At 36.3% G+C, this 20151-nt stretch overlaps 1 protein-coding gene across 1 annotated transcript in view; it reads left to right on the top strand.

The window, feature by feature from the left end:
- The window catches only part of LOC145284094 (uncharacterized), a 149581-nt gene that overhangs the window by 99577 nt on the left and 29853 nt on the right, over positions 1-20151 (top strand). Inside the window, exons 17-21 of the mRNA XM_080133159.1 lie at positions 5207-5339; positions 8209-8420; positions 10082-10261; positions 12919-12991; positions 14622-14728. Coding sequence (XP_079989285.1) covers positions 5207-5339; positions 8209-8420; positions 10082-10261; positions 12919-12991; positions 14622-14728 — 705 coding nt within the window. The remainder of the gene's footprint in view (positions 1-5206; positions 5340-8208; positions 8421-10081; positions 10262-12918; positions 12992-14621; positions 14729-20151) is intronic.

The raw sequence follows: 20151 nt of genomic DNA, 5'->3' as shown, positions 1-20151 counted from the left end.
CCTTCTTTCAAACTATTATGACATCCGGTCTTCTTGCTTGAATGGGTTTATCTGTTTGTATATCCATGTCCCATAGGAGGTTGTGACTTTCATTTTCTGCCAGTTTGTGTTTGTACCATTTGTCTGGGTGTTCAAGACGCGATCGTCTTTATAATTGCTAGTGTACTGCTTTCCCCACTCGATCGTTTCTATTTTTATATTTGGGGGGGTGCTGCATTCACTTACTATGTGGTTAATTGTTTCGTCTCTTCATCCACAGAGTCTGCATTATTATTAATATAATAATAATAATAATAATAATAATAATAATAATAATAATAATAATAATTATTATTATTATTATTATTATTATTATTATTATGTTATATTAGTCTAAATGTCTAGATGTTTTTAGTTGGATTTATTTTTTAATATCAAGTCAATTCTTTTGACTTTAGGCATTCAAGTTGTATCTTAACACTGTTGACATTCTTAACAGGCACCCTTTTGCAACATTTGAGTAAGTTTTCTTGTTTGAAAAAAGTCTATCTAATTTATCAAACTGACTATGTCTGTCTGTCTCCATATTTAAAACTCACTATGTCTGTCTGTCTGTTTGTCTGTCTGTCTATCTCCATATTTTCAATTTCTATCTCTTCAAAAACTAAAAGCAGCGCTAGGGGCCTCAAATGATGAAATTTTTATGGACTGTCCTTTCGCGGGTCTTTAGTCGGTTAAAATAGTTAAAAGGTTCATTCTTTCTTCTGTGTTAGTGAACTTGTCATTTTCTTAATATGTTGTTCAGGGGCATTATAATGAACAGTAATGGTGATAGGGAATCAACTTGGAATATCCTTTTATGTATTGTCCATCAGCTGTTAGTTCAAGTCTATATGTTCACATTGCATTTTCTATTAGATTGGTTACGTTACCTGCTATTTTGTACATTCTTAGGTGTTCTATTATCCATGCTTGCGAGATTCTACCATATGCTTTCTTACAGTCTATCCATGTCATGGTTAAGATCTTTTTTCTACTTTTGACCTTCTTCGGGATCCTTCAGTATTTTCCAGTGTAGGTAAACAGGTTATAGTCCTGTAGTTGTTGGGATAGTCCCTTTTTCTGTGTATTTTTGGTCATCCATTATGGTACTCGTGCTTCATGAATGCATCTTTTCAGTTGCTGAACTAGCATTTCATATAGTGTTTCTTAAACTAATAGGCATGTATTTCGTCATGACTTGGTGCTCTCCCGTGGGCTATTTTTCGTAGGGTTGTCTTGAGGGTTTCCTTGCTAATTTCATTCCCTGTTCATTCTTCGATTTGCTGAGACTCTTTATTTATTTCTATCAACCATTCTGTTTTTCTATTATGGTCTTTTCATTCTTCCCATATCTGGCTCAAGTAGCGTTTCGTTTCTGTCGGATCTGGTTGTTCTGTTTTTGTTTTTCCTCTATTTATATTTTGGTAAAATTGACTTCTCATTATTTTCAAAGTTCTTGTATTGGTATTGTCTTATTCTCGCTTCTTTTGCTGCTGTTTTTCTTCACTTCTTCTTGTTTCTTGTTGAGCATCTCCCTGCTAATCGAATGTCTGCTTTTCCATCCTCCACTAGTTGTTTTCACCTTGCTTATCGCTTTGACTTTTTTCTTTAGTTTGTTGATCTGGGTTTCCAGCCTCAATTCCCATCCAGGTTTTGTGGGTCCTTTTTCTTTCTCAGACTTCTTTCTTTAAACTTAATAATTATTGTCTTGGCACCTGCATAGATTAAATTGCTTACGTCTTTATGGTTTCTGCTTTGATGTCTGGGAGAAGTTTGTTCACCTTCTCTGTTTCAGTTTTTAGTTTTTTCCACTCTTGGTTTCTTAAGGGTGAGAGTTGTTTTTCCTCCTCCATAAGTTGCCTAATGTTTTCTACTACAGCTAATTCATTTTCTTTAAGTTCTGTTGTTTCATAAGTATGGTTGTCTTCGAGTCCAACGTGAACAGGTTCTTGATGGGCCGTTCCACTTGAGTTAACAAATTTGCCGAATTTCCATTGTTAGCAGTTGCTATATTGTCCAATTGATTACTGTACACTCTTAACCCTTATCCTCGCGTGATCTCTAGCCTTGAAAAGTGGTTATGCCTATGTAAAAAAAAGTCACGGTCTGCATGTTTCTTGTATCCATTTCTGCCTCTGCAGTTCCTATGTTTTGGGCTTCCTTGAGGGGCGTTTCTTCAATCATTTGTTTTTTTTTTTGTTTTCTTTTTGTTTTCTTGCTTGATTTCATGCAGTTCTAGATTAGAAAGCCAACCTGTCTTGAGGATAAGTTTTGCTTGGTCTGAAATTCTTTTTTCTGATGTATGGTAGTCACTGGACATGTCACATAACTATTTGTTGTCCATTTCTTCCTTCAGCTTTGGGTCGGTGTTAGTTACTTAGGTTCTCCTGTGTTTTAGCACCTGAAATTAGAGGGGATACTTACCCGTTGTGTTGGTGTTATTGTTTCCGGAAATAGAAGAGGAACCAACATTCACAGGATGACGACCAAGACCCCCAAGCTGGCCACCGAAGCTGCCGTTCATGACACCCATATCTTTCAGCTGAGTCCCACGTTGCGGATTATTTGTGAGTTGCATATTTCATGTTGTAGTGTTTATGGCAACACCAAGCCCAGAATTGTTCTATCTGTAATACTGACACAGTGATAGTGTTTGCCTGTCACGTAGCTGAGAGGCATTGTGCACTACTACACGTACAGAAAGAACATGAACAGACGGTACAAACGGTTAATACTGGGACCTTCTGTTTCGTCCATGCGGTGCAACATTTCTTGTGTATGAGGGTTTGGGTACACCCGATGTCAACCAGCGCTGAGCGCTTACACCCATCAACTCGCACTGTCACTACAGGAGGCGCCTTGTTTAGTGTTGCTTTGGGGAGGGTGCTGACGCCGCGGCTTCCTCCCCTTGCTCCTTTCCCGGACAATTCTGTGCTACTTGGCTTGATTTGTCGCATCGGTGACAGCGTCCTCGTTTCCATGCTCCATAGTTCGGGATGCGCTTCGCACCGCTTCTGTAGTCTCTTGTGAAGTGGTTGGGGCCACTACATTTGTAGCACCGTGGGTTCTATGTAGGCGATTTCAGTGCGTCAACCGCTGCCGAGACCTGCTCCACATCATCCTTTAGGATGTTTCGGGCTCTACCCAACAACTCCCCCAACCCAAGCTCATTGAGCTTCGTCGACGCCCGCAACAGCCGACTGGCGTCATCCGGGAGCCCAGAAAAAAAGGCGCAAGCCAATATTCGATCGCTTGCACCGCCGAAGGGAGCAGCAAGCTTCTTCATGTCGGCCAGGTAGACGTCCACAGTCTCCCCTAACCCAAGCCGATGTTCATAGAATTTCCTCCAGGCAACAAAAGGGTCCGCACCGAATGCTCCGTACAATGCTTGTTTTATCTGCTCCATTGTCGCTTCATTTTCGAGCTGCTGGTGCACAGCATAAGCGCCCTTAGTGAGCCCCAATGGGATTACCATAGCTGAATCTTTAATTTTGCACAACCGGCGAACGCGCTCGGCCTTCTCCAGCCATTCAACCACCGAAGGACCATCTGGGGACCCGTCAAACTCGGGTATCAGCTTCAGGGCGAATCTGTCCATGGTAAAAAATGTACGCCGAAATAGCTTGACGTTTGCAAAGGAAAAAAAAGCACACAAAACTTCAGCTCACTACAGCAGCGTCGTCCGTCAGTACTTTCTGTAGACTCGTTTTAGCATCTGCCTCCTCTATTCCAGTAGCCTGTTTTTATGAAAGACAGAGTCCTCTAAATTTGCATATTTTCATATGTGCGTGAGAGCACACTAAATTCGGCGAGACTGCATTGTTATATAACGCCGCAGGCGCCATCTTGGACCCTTTTCAGCATCATGACGCTGCGTCGGCAAAGCGCACACCGAGGTCGTTTAAGAGGTAAGCCTGCGTTCCCACAATTTTCGCCACAAGGGACATAGAAAAATAAGTATTGTACTTATAAGTCAAAATCTATACTCTGTGGCAGGGCATTTGAAGATAGGTCTCTCTTACACAAATGTGTGTAGTCCATGGTAGTGAAAAGCATAGATGGCTTTGGTCTTTATTTTATTTTTTTCCACATAGGAATAAAATAAAGAAAAAATTTCAGTAACTAAGTGGTAGAAAGCCTACGTGTCTAAATTATAGTGATTCGTAGATAACTAAAATAAGAATTCATATAGGATGTTAAGAAGGTATGTTCTTATACATAGATAGAAATATAGAACTTAGTGTTAACCTCAAAGAGAGAGAAATCAAACTGCCTGAAATGAATAAATTATTTCTTACTTATGACTAATAAAATCAAACAAAAGAAAAAACAGAAAAAGGGAAAAATCCCGCATGTGTGCTTACGAAGGTGGCTACATTCCACTTTGCCAAGTATTATTGGAGGCGGTCGTCTATCCCAAAGGCATACAACTTGCAATAGTTGAACAGTCACTAGGGTTACCATACAAAGTGTGCTGTTGATAATGGCGGCTGCTGCTCAATTTATAGCAGAGTCTTGGATGAACAATTATACCTTTTTTATTGGGGGGGGGCTTCCTTTACAGCCAGATATATGACAGAAAACCATTCTAACAAAACTTCTACTAGAAGATAATGCGTGGATATTTTTAAAAAGTTTTTTCTTTTTTTCTGTTGGGGGATTTCAAATAAAGATGTTATTCAGGTTAGATCCAGGAAAGAAAAATTAAATTAAACTGCCTGAAATAAATAAATTATTTCTTACTTGTTAATTACGATTAATCAGGACAAACAGAAGAAAAATAAAAGGAAAAACCCCGCATGTCCTATAGGATTTTGTGACTTTCATTTTCAAGTACTGCTGTCGGTTTATGCTTGACCATTTGTCTAGGTGTTCAAGATGCAATTGTCTGCATAATTTCAAGTGTACTGCTTTCTCTCACTTCATCGTCTCGATTTTTATATTTTGGGGTTAGTTAGTTAGTTAGTTAGTTAGTTAGTTAATTATCATTATTATTATTATTATTATTATTATTATTATTATTATCATTATTATTATTGTTGTTGTTGTTGTTCTTGTTGTTGTTGTTCTTGTTGTTGTTGTTGTTGTTATTATTATTATTATTATTATTATTATTATTATTATTATAATAATAATAATAATAATAATAATAATAATAATAATAATAATAATACCACTTTTACAGGTGTGGATACAGTCAACGGAAATGGAAGTATTCCCCTGCATAACCTATACATATCCAATAATGCTTCCTTACTCGCTGCGGTAAAGACTGCTGGAATTTTATCCACAGCTGCGACTAAGGATTTATCTGCACGGTAAGTGCGTCATCGGTACACAATTAATATAAATCACATTGGGAAACCTTTCTTAAAGAAAACAAATAACATTCACGAATAATTTTTTAAACTTGTTCAACCATGGAGATTCCATGGTACTTTTTTACATCAATTTGTATAATTTGCTGTTAATAATAATAATTGAAATTTGCAAATATAACTGTTATGGTTAATACTATTAATAAAATAAGCTTCATTTTCTTTCTTATTCATTGTTATTGCTAGCTATATATCCTTTAAATAAATGTCTCAAAATGGAGGCAACCTTTCTATGGCAATTCCTCTTGACATATCTAAGGCCTTTGATAGGGTATGGCATAAAGGTTTACTTCACAAGATCTCTAGCTATGGTATAGCTGGAAATGTCTTCTCAATTATTAAATCATTTCTTCCTTATAGGTTAATAAGAATAGTAGTTGATGGGCAGAAATCAGAAGCTCACAGTATTAATGCTGGAGTCCCTCAGGGGTTCATCCTGGGCCCAACTCTTTTCCTGATCTACATTAATGATCTTCCAAATCACATCCTTACATCATTTGTAGACATTTATGCTGATGACACTACAATCTATGGTAGCACATCTAAGACAGTAAACGTCCAAGTTCTCTCCGATTCTCTTTCCTCTGATCTTGAGTACGTGGTACAATGGGGAAAGGAGTGGCTGGTTACTTTTAATGCATCTAAAACCAAGCGTCTCTCTTTACATCATCAACGTTCTGATCCCCATCTGGCATCAATTGAAATGAATGGTTCTCGTCTTGAGGAGGCCTCGAGTTTTGACAAGCTTCTGAGCTTGACCTTTACTCCTGATCTTAAATGGAACTCGTACATCAAATCTGTTGCCAAGGCCGCTGGAAAAATGGTGGGATCTTTCTATCGATCCAGTAGATATCTCACTGCTGATGCAATTCTCTATCTATATAAGAGCCAGGAAAGTCCAAGGATGGAATACTGTTGCCACATTTGGGCAGGAGCTGTTAGAAAAGACTTGTCCTGACTTGAAAGAGTTCAAAATAGACTTCGTAGCCTCGTAGGAGTTGTCCTTTTCTTGATTAGCCGTTCCACTTGTTAACAAGTTTACCGAATTTCCATTTACTAACGATTACTATATTGTCCAATTTCTCCTATACACTCTTTAAACCTTATCCTCGAGTGGTCTTTTGGCCTTGATAAGTGGTGATGCCTATGTAAAAAGAAAATATAGACACCACAATTCTGCTTATTTATTTAAAATTGTAGCAATTTACTTTTTTCTTTTTTTTACACAGGCATCACCACATTATCAAGGCCAAGAGGCCACTCAAGGATAAGGGTTAAGGAGTGTAGTATAAATTGGACAATATAGTAATCAATTCCGTAAATTTGTTAACTTATATGGAACGGCTCATCAAGAACTTGTTTACGTTAGAATTGAAGACAAACATATTGTAGTCAACCGAAAGCAGGAAAACGGAAGACAATTCCACAGGCGTGCAGTTCTAAGAAAGAAGCTTTGTTCATGGAATCTACGTTTAGGTTTAGGCACAGATAAAGAGTGGGGAAAATTATTGATAGTGTTTACAGCTAGACGAGGGTTTCTTGTGAAAGTTAGGCGAGGGGGGACCATAGACTGAAGCTCAGTTAAACACTTTCCATTAAAATAACGATACATCAGAGACAAACTCGCAGCATCTCTTCTGTGAGATAGAGGTTGCAGGAAAGAGAAAAGGACAAATCCTACGAGTCTACGAAGTCTATCTTGAACTCTGTCAAGGCAGGACAAGTCCTTTCTAGCAGCTCCTGCCCAGATGTGGCAACAGTATTCCATCCTTAGATGTACCTGGCTCTTACATAGATAGAGAATTGCATCAGCAGTGAGATATCTACTGGATCGATAGAAAGGTCCCACCATTTTTCCAGCGACCTTGGCAACAGATTTGATGTATGTGTTCCATTTAAGATCAGGAGTAACAGTCAAGCCCAGAAGCTTGTCAAAACTCGAGGCCTCTTCAAGACGAGAACCATTCATTTCATTTTCTTTAATACGATGCTAATGCCCACGTTCGAATCTTTCGAAGGTTTAAAATAAATAAGAAAAATAAATAATAAAAAATTAATTGCTGGGAAGATTAATGGGTTCGGGACCTTGCAAGATGTTCTCAAAGCCTCAAATGGCCTGAGTAAGCCCAAGTCCACGATTACCAGCAAATACAACTCAAGATGAGAACAGTATTCAAATAAAACGAACTCTTTGTCATGTCTGAAACAAATAAGAGTATGTTTTTTAACAAATTCACTTCCATGTACAAAAGTGGATGCATGATTGAACACTTGCAAAAAAAGATGAAGTATTTGTTTTTGCTTATTTTGCTTTGTATTTCTTATATCAAAAAGTAATTGTTTCTTCTTAAACTACTTAGTGTTTTAGGGAAAACAAGAAACAACGATAAAAGCAGAAAAATGTTTTATTATGGTTTGTCTTTCCTGACAGAAAGAAGACAAGTTTGACGTGTTTCCATATTCTTATTGTTGTGATTCCTTTGTGCAAAGGAAAGAGCGAAGATTAATTAAGCAGCTGTTTTAGAATGAGGAATAAATATAATAATGTCTCAATTGAAAACAGTTGTTGTTGTTGTTGTTGTTGTTGTTGTTGTTGTTGTTGTTGTTGTTGTTGTTGTTGTTGTTGATGATGATGATGGTGGTGGTGGTGGTGGTGGTGGTGGTGAGGATGAGGATGATGATCGAAAGACTTTAATAACCGGTGCTATAAATCATAAGGAACCTACCACGGTCAGTTAATTCTACTACTCTCATGCTGTTTCTTATTTGGAGAATTGTTCTAATTTTTCTTGTTGTTGTTGTTTTCCAGCTTGAATCTGAGTCGAGAACTTGTGGATGTCCTGCCAAAAACCAAATCCATTCCTCGACCACAATTTAATTGTCCGTTCCTCGTCAGTCACCACTGCAACTCGACAGACAAATACCGCACAGCTGACGGGTCATGTAATAACCTGCAGAACCCTATTTGGGGGAGGGCTGGCACTCCCCAGATACGGTTTCTTTCACCGTTTTATGACGATGGTAATAAAATCTCTCTCTCCCTCTCTCTCTCCCCCCTCTCTCTCTCCCCTCTCTCTCTCTCTCTCTCTCTCTCTCTATATATATATATATATATATATATATATATATATATACATATATATATGTATATATATTCATATATGTATATATATGTATATATATATATATATAAATATATATATATATATATATATATATATATATATATATATATATATATATACTAGCAGAAGTACCCGTCCTTGACTGGGTTCAAAAACAGCCAACAGAAAATGGACTGTGATTGATGAAAGTATGATAGGTTATGAAAAGGAAGGGGTTGTAAAGAGATAGGTTTTGATACTCAAAAATTTTACCCTAAGCAAAATATGATGAAAGTAAAGATAATTTTCGCGAAAATATATGTTTATATCAACTTTGTTTCCATTCGTAGCCAAGAGTGACCAACAAAATGATGTTTCCTTACAAAGAGAAAATGTTATATATATAATAATAATATAAATATAGAAGAAATAAATGTTACCATAGTCAATAAAAGTTACTTGTTGTTGTTGTTGTTGTTGTTGTTGTTGTTGTTGTTGTTGTTGTTGTTGTTGAAGAAGAAGAAGAAGAAGAAGAAGAAGAAGAAGAAGAAGAAGAAGAAGAAGAAGAAATACTAGATATTCAGGGGTCCATTTTTATTTGATAGACAATATCATTATTTTGTGACCTCATCATTTTCTATGACGCCATCATATGCAAGTGACAGGCAAGTTGTTTATTAGCATATAGATTACGTTGCAACTTATCTGCATAGCGGGTGTGTGTGTGTGTGTGTGTGTGTGTGTGTGTGTGTGTGTGTGTGTGTGTGTGTGTGTGTGTGTGTGTGCTTTGTAGTGTTCGATCGCTTTACAAGAAAAAAAAATGGCGACTCGCAGTTGCTTTTGTACTTGACGATCACGCGTGAGTAACGTAAACTCTCGCTGTTTCTATACGAATGAGACTATACCAAGCGCATAAAAGTAACCGTGAAGAGAACGGGAGGTTGAGTTGAAAGAAGGCGTGTTACGGAGACGGACACGTGCGACAGACTGTTTTTTTTTTAATTTGAGGGGGGGTCAACACTTATCAAGGCATGAAGGTCAGTCGGGGATAAGGGTTAATGAATGCAAGGTTGTAATGAACTAGTCGTTAATGGTGCAAATTGGGTGGAATTTGATTATTTATGAGGGAGACTTAACAGGAACTTATTTACATTAGATGTTGTATTTTGCCTGGAAGCATGTCAGCAGAGAGAACGGGAGGTTGAGTTGGGAGCAGGTGTGTTACGGAGACGGACATGTGTGACAGACTATTTAAGTTTATTAGAAAAACCGTGAGCAGAAAAGATCACAGAACTTTATTGGAACTGAATTTCGAACTAGAATAATTGATTAGGATTGTGGGAAGAGGCATAAAAGAAAAGAGTTATTTCCATTTGTTTTATTTTGTTTTTTGTTTTTTTATTTTGTTTTTTGTTTGTTTGTTTGTTTGTTTTGTTTTTTTTTGTTTTTGCTTTTTTTGCTTTTGTCGGAAGAAGCATAAAAGAAAAGAGTTATTTTCATTTGTTTTATCTTTATTTTATTTTATTTATTTATTTATTTATTTATTTATTTAAACATTGCTTACTGTTAAATTTTCAGGTTTTTCTTCACCACGTACTATAGCCGTCTCTGGTAAACCGTTGCCCAGTGCTCGGTTGGTGAGTACCTCAGTCCATCAACCAGACTCAAACAATACACTTCACCGAAATGTGTCGCACATGGTCATGCAGTGGGGCCAGTTTATTGATCATGATATTACCAGCACTCCTATAGAAACAGGTAGGTTGTTTTGTAGAGTGCCAGCTATATAATTTACGTGATTGAAAATAAAAGAAACTGGTTGTCGCCGAGAGGTTAGTTTTTATTTATTTATATAAATTTTATGATCCCGAGTTGAACATTGGTTAGACTGTAGCAATGTACTAAAAACAGATATGTGATCACATGGTTTGAATAGAAAGTGTTATAGAAAACGTTGTCAGAACGTGGAATTACATGGGATGGTGACATACAATCAATTAGTGGTTTCGATCTTTCTATTCGTCGCGCTTGTCGGTGATTTGGAACGAAGATAACTGAATAAATGACTAATGTCTTCTATTAAATTTGAGTCAACTTATTCCTTTTGAAAATATAAACGATTAGCTAAAATTACATAAGCGTATCCGAGGCATGAATAACAATTTGTGAATTTTCATTTTTATTTTAAAATATACAATTTTAATTGCAAATGGCATACCCTACGCCAGCCAGTACCGCGTAGAAGTGCATTCAAGACATGAATAACAATTTGTGAATTTTTATTTTCCTTGAAAATGTAAAGTTTTAATTGAAAATGGTTTCCCTCTATGCCTGACAATATCACGTAGAAGTGAATTCAAGGTCTGAAAAAAAACTGTGTGAACTTTACTTTCTGCAACAACTTGAGAATGCAACAACTTGGTATTTTTCTAATCTATCGTTTATTCCGTGACAGGGTTTCGACTGTCATCCATCCATGGTTACTTCGTCGCAAAATATTCACAGCAAGAACTCGTTTTATTTCCTCATTGCAAAGAAATCGCATGTATTCTTAAAGTAGAACGGAATTTCTATTAACAGAGTTTCTTTGCAAAAAGATCCAATCTATTAAACGCATTACCACGGTACTGTTTTTCTGCAGACTGCAATATAGTCATCTTTAAATCTAACGGCAACAATTCCTATGAAAAATCGTGTCAGTGAGGTCATTATTACAGGATAATAAGGTTTCACTAAGAAAATAAAAATCAAATTAAAAAGAAAAACAGGTTTTCTTCAAAATGTATGGCCCAAATGCGACATCATTTTTTTAACATTAATCTCTTCGGTGATCAGGAGATCCTATTTATTAAAAAGAAGGATATAAGGTAATAACAAACTACGAATATAAAATAACACACTACGAATATAAAATTGGCGTATCTATTTACTAATAATTTAACGTGGTATGTTATCGCCTTCTTTCCTCCTTTTTAATAAGTAAGATCTCCCCATCAAATTAAAATCTGGTAAGCGTGACACAGGTAAATACATAAGTACGTACGTTAAAGTACTACAGTATATATATATATATATATATATATATATATATATATATATATATATATATAGTGGATTCTCTCATAAGCCCGACGAATCCGATCATGGATGAAACGCGGAATATTCTGTGTAATTTAATTGCCATATATATTTTTATAACTTACTGCCAAGCTCTACCTATGTATTGAGCACTGTTGAAGTAAATACTTAAAGTTTACACATAAAATAATACTTTCGCATATTAATTTATATGATTAAATGAAGTAGTCATATATATATATATATATATATATATATATATATATATATATACTAGACTACCCGTGACTCATTGGGTCAGTATGTTATATTAGCTATGGAATTAATGTATGAGCGTGACACTTGTGACGTAAAGAAAATACTTGTTTGTGACATAACAGAAACATTTCTATGAAAGTATATTTAAATGAAAAAAGAATATAGATAGATTTCTATGAGTTATTCTCTTCGTAATTGTTTATTTTTGAAAAAGAAAATTAAAAGCATTAAATTATAAGTAGTTGCCATACTTATAGGGAAATGTGCACATATTTTCGGGGTTATTTATTTATGTTGGTAGTGTAGAAGAAAATGTATGAATGTTTTTTAAGAAACGTGTATTAAAAAATGAAGAATATTTTGTTTTAAATGAAGGCGGTGAGTAAATCGCCGTTGTAGAATGTTCTTATGGTTGTCAACGGGTTAAAGTAGATTTATTTGTAAGAAAATTGCGTTAAAATAACTTAAACGTAATACGGAAATGAACGATGTAAAAAACGTTCATAAAGTATCAACAATTGTTTATTTGGATAATTTAACCGCGAGAAAAAACAATTGGGACGCTGAAAACGTACACAGTAAAACAATACGTACACAGTAGAACAATACGTTTTATTGTTGCATTGATTATTTGCTTATGTACGCATGCGCAACCTGAAGTCGTAAACTGGATGTTGAGTTACAACACCTGTTAGAAGGTCATTTCAGTTTTATAATTATATGTATATAGATATATGTAAATATATATATGTATATGTATGTATATATATAATCTCCAATTCCAACTTTATATATATATATATATATATATATATATATATATATATATATATATATATATATATACATATATAACCTCTAATTCCAACGTGGTACGTACGGTTATAATGATATATTTTGTCTGATCACTTCTATACTCTATCATTTTAGCGTGACTTTTTGAAATGTTCCTCTCTAATTAAATATCTATCTTATTTTTCATGGTGTCGATTTTCCTAATTGTTAGAACTGTGAGCAGAAATATTTTTATTGATCTTTGAAGTAAAAATTGACAAATAAATATTATGACTTATTTGCAGGTCATGAAAATTCGGATATTTCGTGTTGCATTAACAATGCTTCCGAGGAAATTCGCCAACGCTCTACAAAACGGTAACTATGACAATGTGTTGGTCTTGTCTTTGAAATGTTAATTACTATAATGATTTATTAAGTTTATTTGGATATAAACTTATTTAATCTACAAATTCTATTAAAAATCAAATATATAAAAGGCTATATGTCTGTCTGTCTGTCCGTCCGTCTGTTTGTCTGTCTGTCTCCATATTTTCACACTCTATGACTTCCGAAACTAAAAGTCGCAGATGATTGGATTTTTATGAACCGTTCTTTTATGGGCATTTAACAGGTTAAAATACTTTTAAAGGGGTCAAAAATTGGTCAAAATTGAAATAAAGATCGTTGTATATTTTGTACATTTATCTTAGTTTATTTTTTATTTTTTATTTTTAACGAGATCATATGTGTGTCGCCCTTCACTCTCACTAGTTATATATATATATATATATATATATATATATATATATATATATATATATATATATGAGCACTTTCATTTGAACAAAGTCGGTAAATTTAGCTCATATGCGCATATCATCTGATAATGATTAGATCGCTCTGACAGACGTTGAAAACATTTAAAAATAAATGTTTGAATTTCAACCATGTTCCTCGCGGTTAATGGTGGCCGAATGGATTAAGTCCTTGGTAATGGCGTCAAAGATGTTGCCGGGTTCGAATCTATTGACCGGTGTTAATCGCGACACCCTGCACTGATGATTCCCGAAAAGAATGAAACACTAGTGCATGTATGTATTTAATAATCTGTACTCCTATAAATTCGTTTTCCTTTCGTACGTATTGCTACTCATATTAAAAACCCTCTTTTCTATTAGTATTTATTTGCTTTCCCGCAAAATGTGACACGAGGTCGTTTTTAATGTGGGGTTAAACCAGCTCCCCGAAAAAAAGGGAAAATGGGCACTCTGGTTGGGTCCAAAAATAGTAATTGTCCCAGTATAGAGGGTTTCCCCTCCATTGACTGGGACTAATTACCTTAAGTGTAGTATCTGCAGAACAGATACTACACTATGATCTCAGCCCGAAGGCCAAGAACAACAGAAAAGAAGGTATATATTTGCTCCCCCACCGAGCAAATTAGGCATAATGTGAGGAGTGAAGGGGAAATGGGGACCAACTCCCCGGGGAGTAGGGGAGCTGGATAGTGACAATTGGTATGAAGGGTTGCCCCTACATTGACCAAGGTCTTATATGTGGGGTTTCCCCCACATATGGTCTTTGCTTGTAGTATCTGCCGGAACAGATACTACACTTTGATACCGGCCCGAAGGCCAAGAAAAACAGGGTATTTATTTGCTCATCCACCGATGGCCGATTTTTAATGTGAGGAGTGAAGGGGGAAATGGGGATCAACTCCCCGGGGGGTAGGGGAGCTGGATAGTGACAATTGGTATGAAGGGTTGCCCCTACATTGACCAAGGTCTTATATGTGGGGTTGCCCCCACATATGGTCTTTGCTAGCAGTATCTGCTCGAACAGATACTACACTTTGATCCCAGCCCGAAGGCCAAGAACAACAGACAAAAGGCAAGCCTCTTTTCTATTTATATATTTATTTAAGAAGAAAGATCACAAATTTTACAGAATTTTAGGGTTAAAATTATATAAAACAGGCAACTAATTCTTTTTTCTTCTTTTTTAGGCTGGCTTGTTTTCCAATTCAAATTCCAGAAAACGACAGACATTTTAAAAGTAAATGCTTGAATTTTGTCCGTTCATTGCCGACTCCGAATGTCAATTGTACTTTTGGTAAGTCCAAAATTATTCTTTTTGAGTTGAAAGCCATTTTACTTTAATACAGAATATACATATTGCTCCAAACAAAAAACTAATATAGAGAAGCTTTGAATTGTAAAAGTTTGTAAACTAAGACAAACAGAACAGCTTCCGGTAGGTAGCCAATCCGAAGAAGTCTTGAACTGTAAAGCTTGCAGACGAAGACGAAGTTCTTTCCTGTGTGAAGCCGAAAAGTTAGATGCAGTAATTCTTAAGAGATTCAGTATATTTATACACGGTTTCTGATTGGTTGATAGGAGAGCGCGGCTCCATTTGATTGTTCAGTTCTGATCACTCTTATATATAAATAAAACCTTCCAGTTTTTTGTAATCATATATTCCTATTATTTTAATGTTGAAGGATAAGTCTCCTTGCTGCTTTGGTTGCTTGGAGACTTGGGTAGAAGGATTAGTCAAGAGTCCGTTCTTGACAATTAGCCCGACAGGTAACGGGTCATTTCATTGTTTCAGTACCTGTCGGACTGAGGTACGCCACCTAGGTATTGCCTAGAAGATTCACCCTCCTCAACCTTGCCACCCGGCTTTTGAGTGAGGCAAGTTTATTGTTTGTTGCCTGAGGCACCGCTAACGGAGAATGCTAACGGAGATGCTCAAGCAATTTTGATAGATCAGAGTGCTACTTCTTTTAGGGCGCTGGCTTGACATCCCCACCTTGCGACCTAGTGTTACATCTTGCTGAGATGGGCAAAAAGTAAATCACTACCCTCTTCATTATATAAAAAAATATTGCACAATTCTTGTCGTCGTCATCATAATCAGCAGCAGCAGCAGTCCCGCTATTTGGATAAGTATTGGGATGCCAAAATTCACCTGGTGTGATTTAAAAAAAAAAAAGATTGTTTCTACATTACGACCTGTTCAGTTCGGTTCCAAAAACTCGACTTCTCTGCCTTCTCGACTTTTGCCTCTTCATGAAAAAAATGTAAGAGTGAAATAGTAAGAGCCAAGAGAACGTATATCGAAATGGACAGGAAATGCATCAAGTCACAGAAATTAGGAACTTGCGATTTCTGAAAAATTTATAATAGTTTAGCGAGTAATGGACAAGCAGCAATTACCCCATAGCAGTTATGTTGATAAATAAATATTTCCTTAAACAAAATAATGTGAAATTTTGTTTTTGGCTAATATTGTTGCTGGATATGTTCTTTATTTCATATAAATAGAAATATTAAGTTAGAATATTGTTGTCTTACCGAAAATATCCATTTTAAGACACTTGCAATAAAGTGATACATACTTAAAATTACCAGAAAATAGAAAAATTATCATAATTTTCATAATATTTGTTCAAATTCCACAAAAATCAGGAAAATAAGGCACCTTGTTATGCTCTTCCAGTGTAACAAATTTCACTTCTCTGCGTTTCATAGCAATTTCAAAATTTAAAAAGTATTGACCTGAAATAAAACGATACATAAGGCTTATATGTTGTTGGGAAAATATTTTCTCTTAAAAACATATTTAGGATGATATGTGCTGACAAAAATCAGCTGATAATGCCACAAAAATGTAATCGATTTTGTAACAAGGTCTGATTTTTTTTTAATTGACTTAACACAAAAACTTGATGGAGAAAAACGAACGACATTTTTTGATTTAGCAGTGCAAAAATATCCTAAATGCAGAAATCCAGAAAACCTTCAAAAAGTAAAAATTGTTGCTCTGTGGATTATTATTGTTGATTTAAACAGAAACGATTTCAGCCAATTTATTTCTACATATTTGTGTTTTCCCGCCAACAAACATGAATTTATCACATTATTTCAAGAGCTTTACTACGTACGTATGTCTTTGTCAATTTTCCGTCTTTGTCCAATGAACATAATTCTTCGTCAGACTCTTTGGTTATCCTTTAATTATGAAATATCTAACACGAAATACTTCGAGAATCGAGTCCAATTGACATGGTTTCTGTGTTTTGCTGGAAAGTCTATGGAGGGGGAAGTGACCTAAAAGGCAGCCTCCCGTACTTATACATGCCCGTATGGGTGTTAATTGTTATTAGTGTCGAACAGTTTACATTAGCTTGTATTTTTAAGTATGCTCAAGTCAATCTTTAAGAAAGTCTTTGAACTACGAGGTTTTAAAAAATGGTCTTGTTTGGATTTTAATATAAAAATAGTTTTCTTTCGAAATATTCTGTTTCATTTCATTTCCTACGGTCACATCAAAAATAGGGTTCTCCTGTAGTAGACTACTTTTGCTTTTTCTAACTCACATGCCCCTATTTTGAATTCGTAGCAATGGGCCAATATCAGTTGATCTTTTTCAAGCAAAACGGCCATTAACAATGTTTTCTTTTAATGTTCGTTTAACATATTCCAAATTGATATTAATTATTACATAATTAAAATATATAAATTTGAAAAATCATTCAATCAAAGTTAAAATGCCATTTTTTGTTCGATTACCAAATTTTAAAAGCTATTTTTTCATAGTATTTTCAAGTTAAATTCAGGGTTTTACGTTATTTTTATTAAATTGTTAGGTAATTTGCTAGAATAACTTTAAATTTGGCAATCAAGTAAAAAATAGAATTTTCTCTTGATTAAATAATTCGAAATAAGAAAAATGAGTTTTTTATTTAATAATTTTAATTTATATCAGTTTGAAATATGTTAAACATTTTTTTAAAAAATCATTGTTAATGACCGTTTTGATAGAAAAAAACGTTCACTGATGTCGGCCCGCTGCTACGAATTCGAAGTAAGAGCATGTGAGCGAAAAAAAGCGAAAGTAGTCCAGGGAGACATCTCCTAAAGGCGAACCAAAGATCGATACATTCATTTTAAAATTACCCAAATATTAATGTTTATCTATCTATATGATGAACTAGCTGATAGACCGGTCGTACAATTCGTTTAAACATGATATTTTTATTTGTGCAGATTGCGTATGTATTATTATAGAATCAATCCTTTATTGATTATCATATATTACGAGGAATAATTTACCCAGTGGATTAATTCGCAAAAAAAAATTAAAAATTAAAAATTCATAATGATAATGTCGTTCGTTAAATTCCGTTTATATTTTTTTACAAGACCATGTCGGCTGATATTTTTTTTTTTTTTTTTATTACATTTTCACCCCAAACAAGGCAAATTGCCACTTTGGTGTAGGGGGCTACTATCAGGGGCAACAACTACTGGGGTACTATGTAGGGATTTGGGCAGCAAGGTGTCGGTTCACGTTACACTTGAACTTCTGCATGTCAGTACTGTTGGGGAAGTAGGGACCTGGAATGGAATTCCAGAGTCTTGCGGTTCTGGGGAAGAAACTATTGGAGTAAAAAGATCTTTTACATCTAGGGACCTCTACAGTGTGGGGGTGGGATCTAGTAGCCTGTCGGGTTTGTCGAGGGTGCTCGCGTCGTGGGGGCACAAGTGATTGCAGTTCGTCAGAGCATTCACCACTAAAATACTTGTAGAAAAGGCAGAGGGATGCAACATTTCGTCGATGGGACAGAGGCTGAAGCTTAGATGCCAGTTCAGGGCCTATCAGGTTTGCGACTCTCTTTTGAACCTTGTCAAGGAGCGAGAGACTAGTAGCAGATGCACCAGCCCAGATGTGGCAGCAATACTCCATACATGAGCGAATGGTGGCCTTATAGAGGTACAGGATACTTTCGGGTGTTAGTAGTTTTCTAGCACGGTAGAGAGAGCCTACCTTTCTTGCGGCGGCCCTGGCAATGCCTTCAATGTAATTGTTCCAACTCATGTTTCCTGTGAACGTTAGGCCAAGGAGTTTGAAAGATGGACTCTCAGATAAAGAGTCGTTGGCCATTGCTATGGGTGGTAGAGAGGGTTTCTTGTAATTATTGAATGAAACTAGTTTAGTCTTGGCAGCATTGAACGCGACCAACCACTTTTGTCCCCATTCCACTACAGATTGGAGGTCTTCCTCTAGTGTTTCTGCCATTTCTTTAGAAATGTGTTCATTCGTCTTCCTGTCGTGTCTGCCATAGAGTGTAGTGTCATCAGCATATATACCCATCTCAGAGGCAATGTTGTCGGGGAGGTCATTTATGAATATCAGGAACAATAGAGGTCCAAGGATAGAACCCTGGGGCACTCCCGCATTTATATCATATTGTTTAGATGTGCGACCGTCGAGGACTACCTGGATTTTTCTCTTATCTAAGAAGGATTTAATTATGTTAAGTATTCTACCAGTGATACCGTATGATCTGATTTTACTGAGGAGACCCTCATGCCATACCCTGTCAAAAGCCTTAGATATATCTAGAGCTACCGCTCTGCCTTCCCCCGCTTTGTCCAGTGAATGGTATATACGTTCAGAGATCACAGTGAGGATGTCTGCTGTGGAACGGGCTTGTCTAAATCCATATTGTTTGTCAGTCAGTAGTTTAGCATCTGTAAGATGATGGACTAGAGCATGGTTAATTATGGTCTCAAATATTTTGGCAAAAAGTGGGAGGAGGCTAATGGGGCGATAATTTGATGGGTCTGTCCTTTCGCCAGAATTCTTGAATACTGGTACAACAGAAGCAGTTTTCCAACAGCCCGGAAAGCAAGCTTCATTAAGACATTTGTTGTAGAGTTTGGAGAGAACTGGAGCTACTTCGGCTGAGCACTTTTTTAATAGCACAGCTGGGATAAGATCGGGTCCACATGCTTTTGAGGTATCAAGGTTTTTTATGATAGCATGCACCTGAGCAAGGGTGGTTTTCAGATCGTCTAGTGTGGCGTCTGTCCGCATAGGAAAGTCAGGTAGGGGGTGGTTGGAAGGGTCCAGTGTGGAGTTTGAGGCAAACCGACTGGCAAGCATGTTAGCCTTGTCGGTTGCTGAGGAGACAACCTCGTGATTGTTGGTTAGTGGGGGAATTGTTGATTGCCCATCATTTACTACACTGTTGTAGATTTTCCAGAAGTCTCGAGTTCCTAGTTTTTGTGCTTCGATGCGTTTTTTAGTGGTTTCCGTAAATTATCTCTTAGCTGTCGCTATTTCTTTCTTAACGTTATTTCTAGCTTCTATATACTTCAGTCTGTTTGAACTGGACTTATGTCGGTTAAACCTACGGTATGCATGCTGCTTTTGAGTAATGGCAGTTGCACAAGTCGACGTAAACCATTGGGGAGAGTGGGGCTTACTATAAAATTTCCGCATGGGAACATGCGCTTCGATTGCAGCCCTGAACCAGTCAGTGGTCTCGTTTGCACATTGTTCAGCAGGGAGAGAGAAAATATTTTTCCATGGAGCATCTCTAATTAGTTCCCTGATGGCTTCCCAGTCAGCCTTATTATAATATCTCGTTGTTTTGAGCACTGGCTCTTCAGTTTTGGGTCTAGAGTTTAGGGCGATTTCAACCATTATCACTGCATGATCAGCGTTCCCAAGTGGGCTGTGGG

This window comes from Euprymna scolopes, chromosome 8 (assembly GCF_053919585.1).
Source record: "Euprymna scolopes isolate OS-2025 chromosome 8, ASM5391958v1, whole genome shotgun sequence".
Lineage (NCBI taxonomy): Eukaryota > Metazoa > Mollusca > Cephalopoda > Sepiida > Sepiolidae > Euprymna > Euprymna scolopes.
The sequence above is the reverse complement of the archived record's forward strand: the minus strand, read 5'-3'. Positions and strand labels throughout refer to the sequence as shown.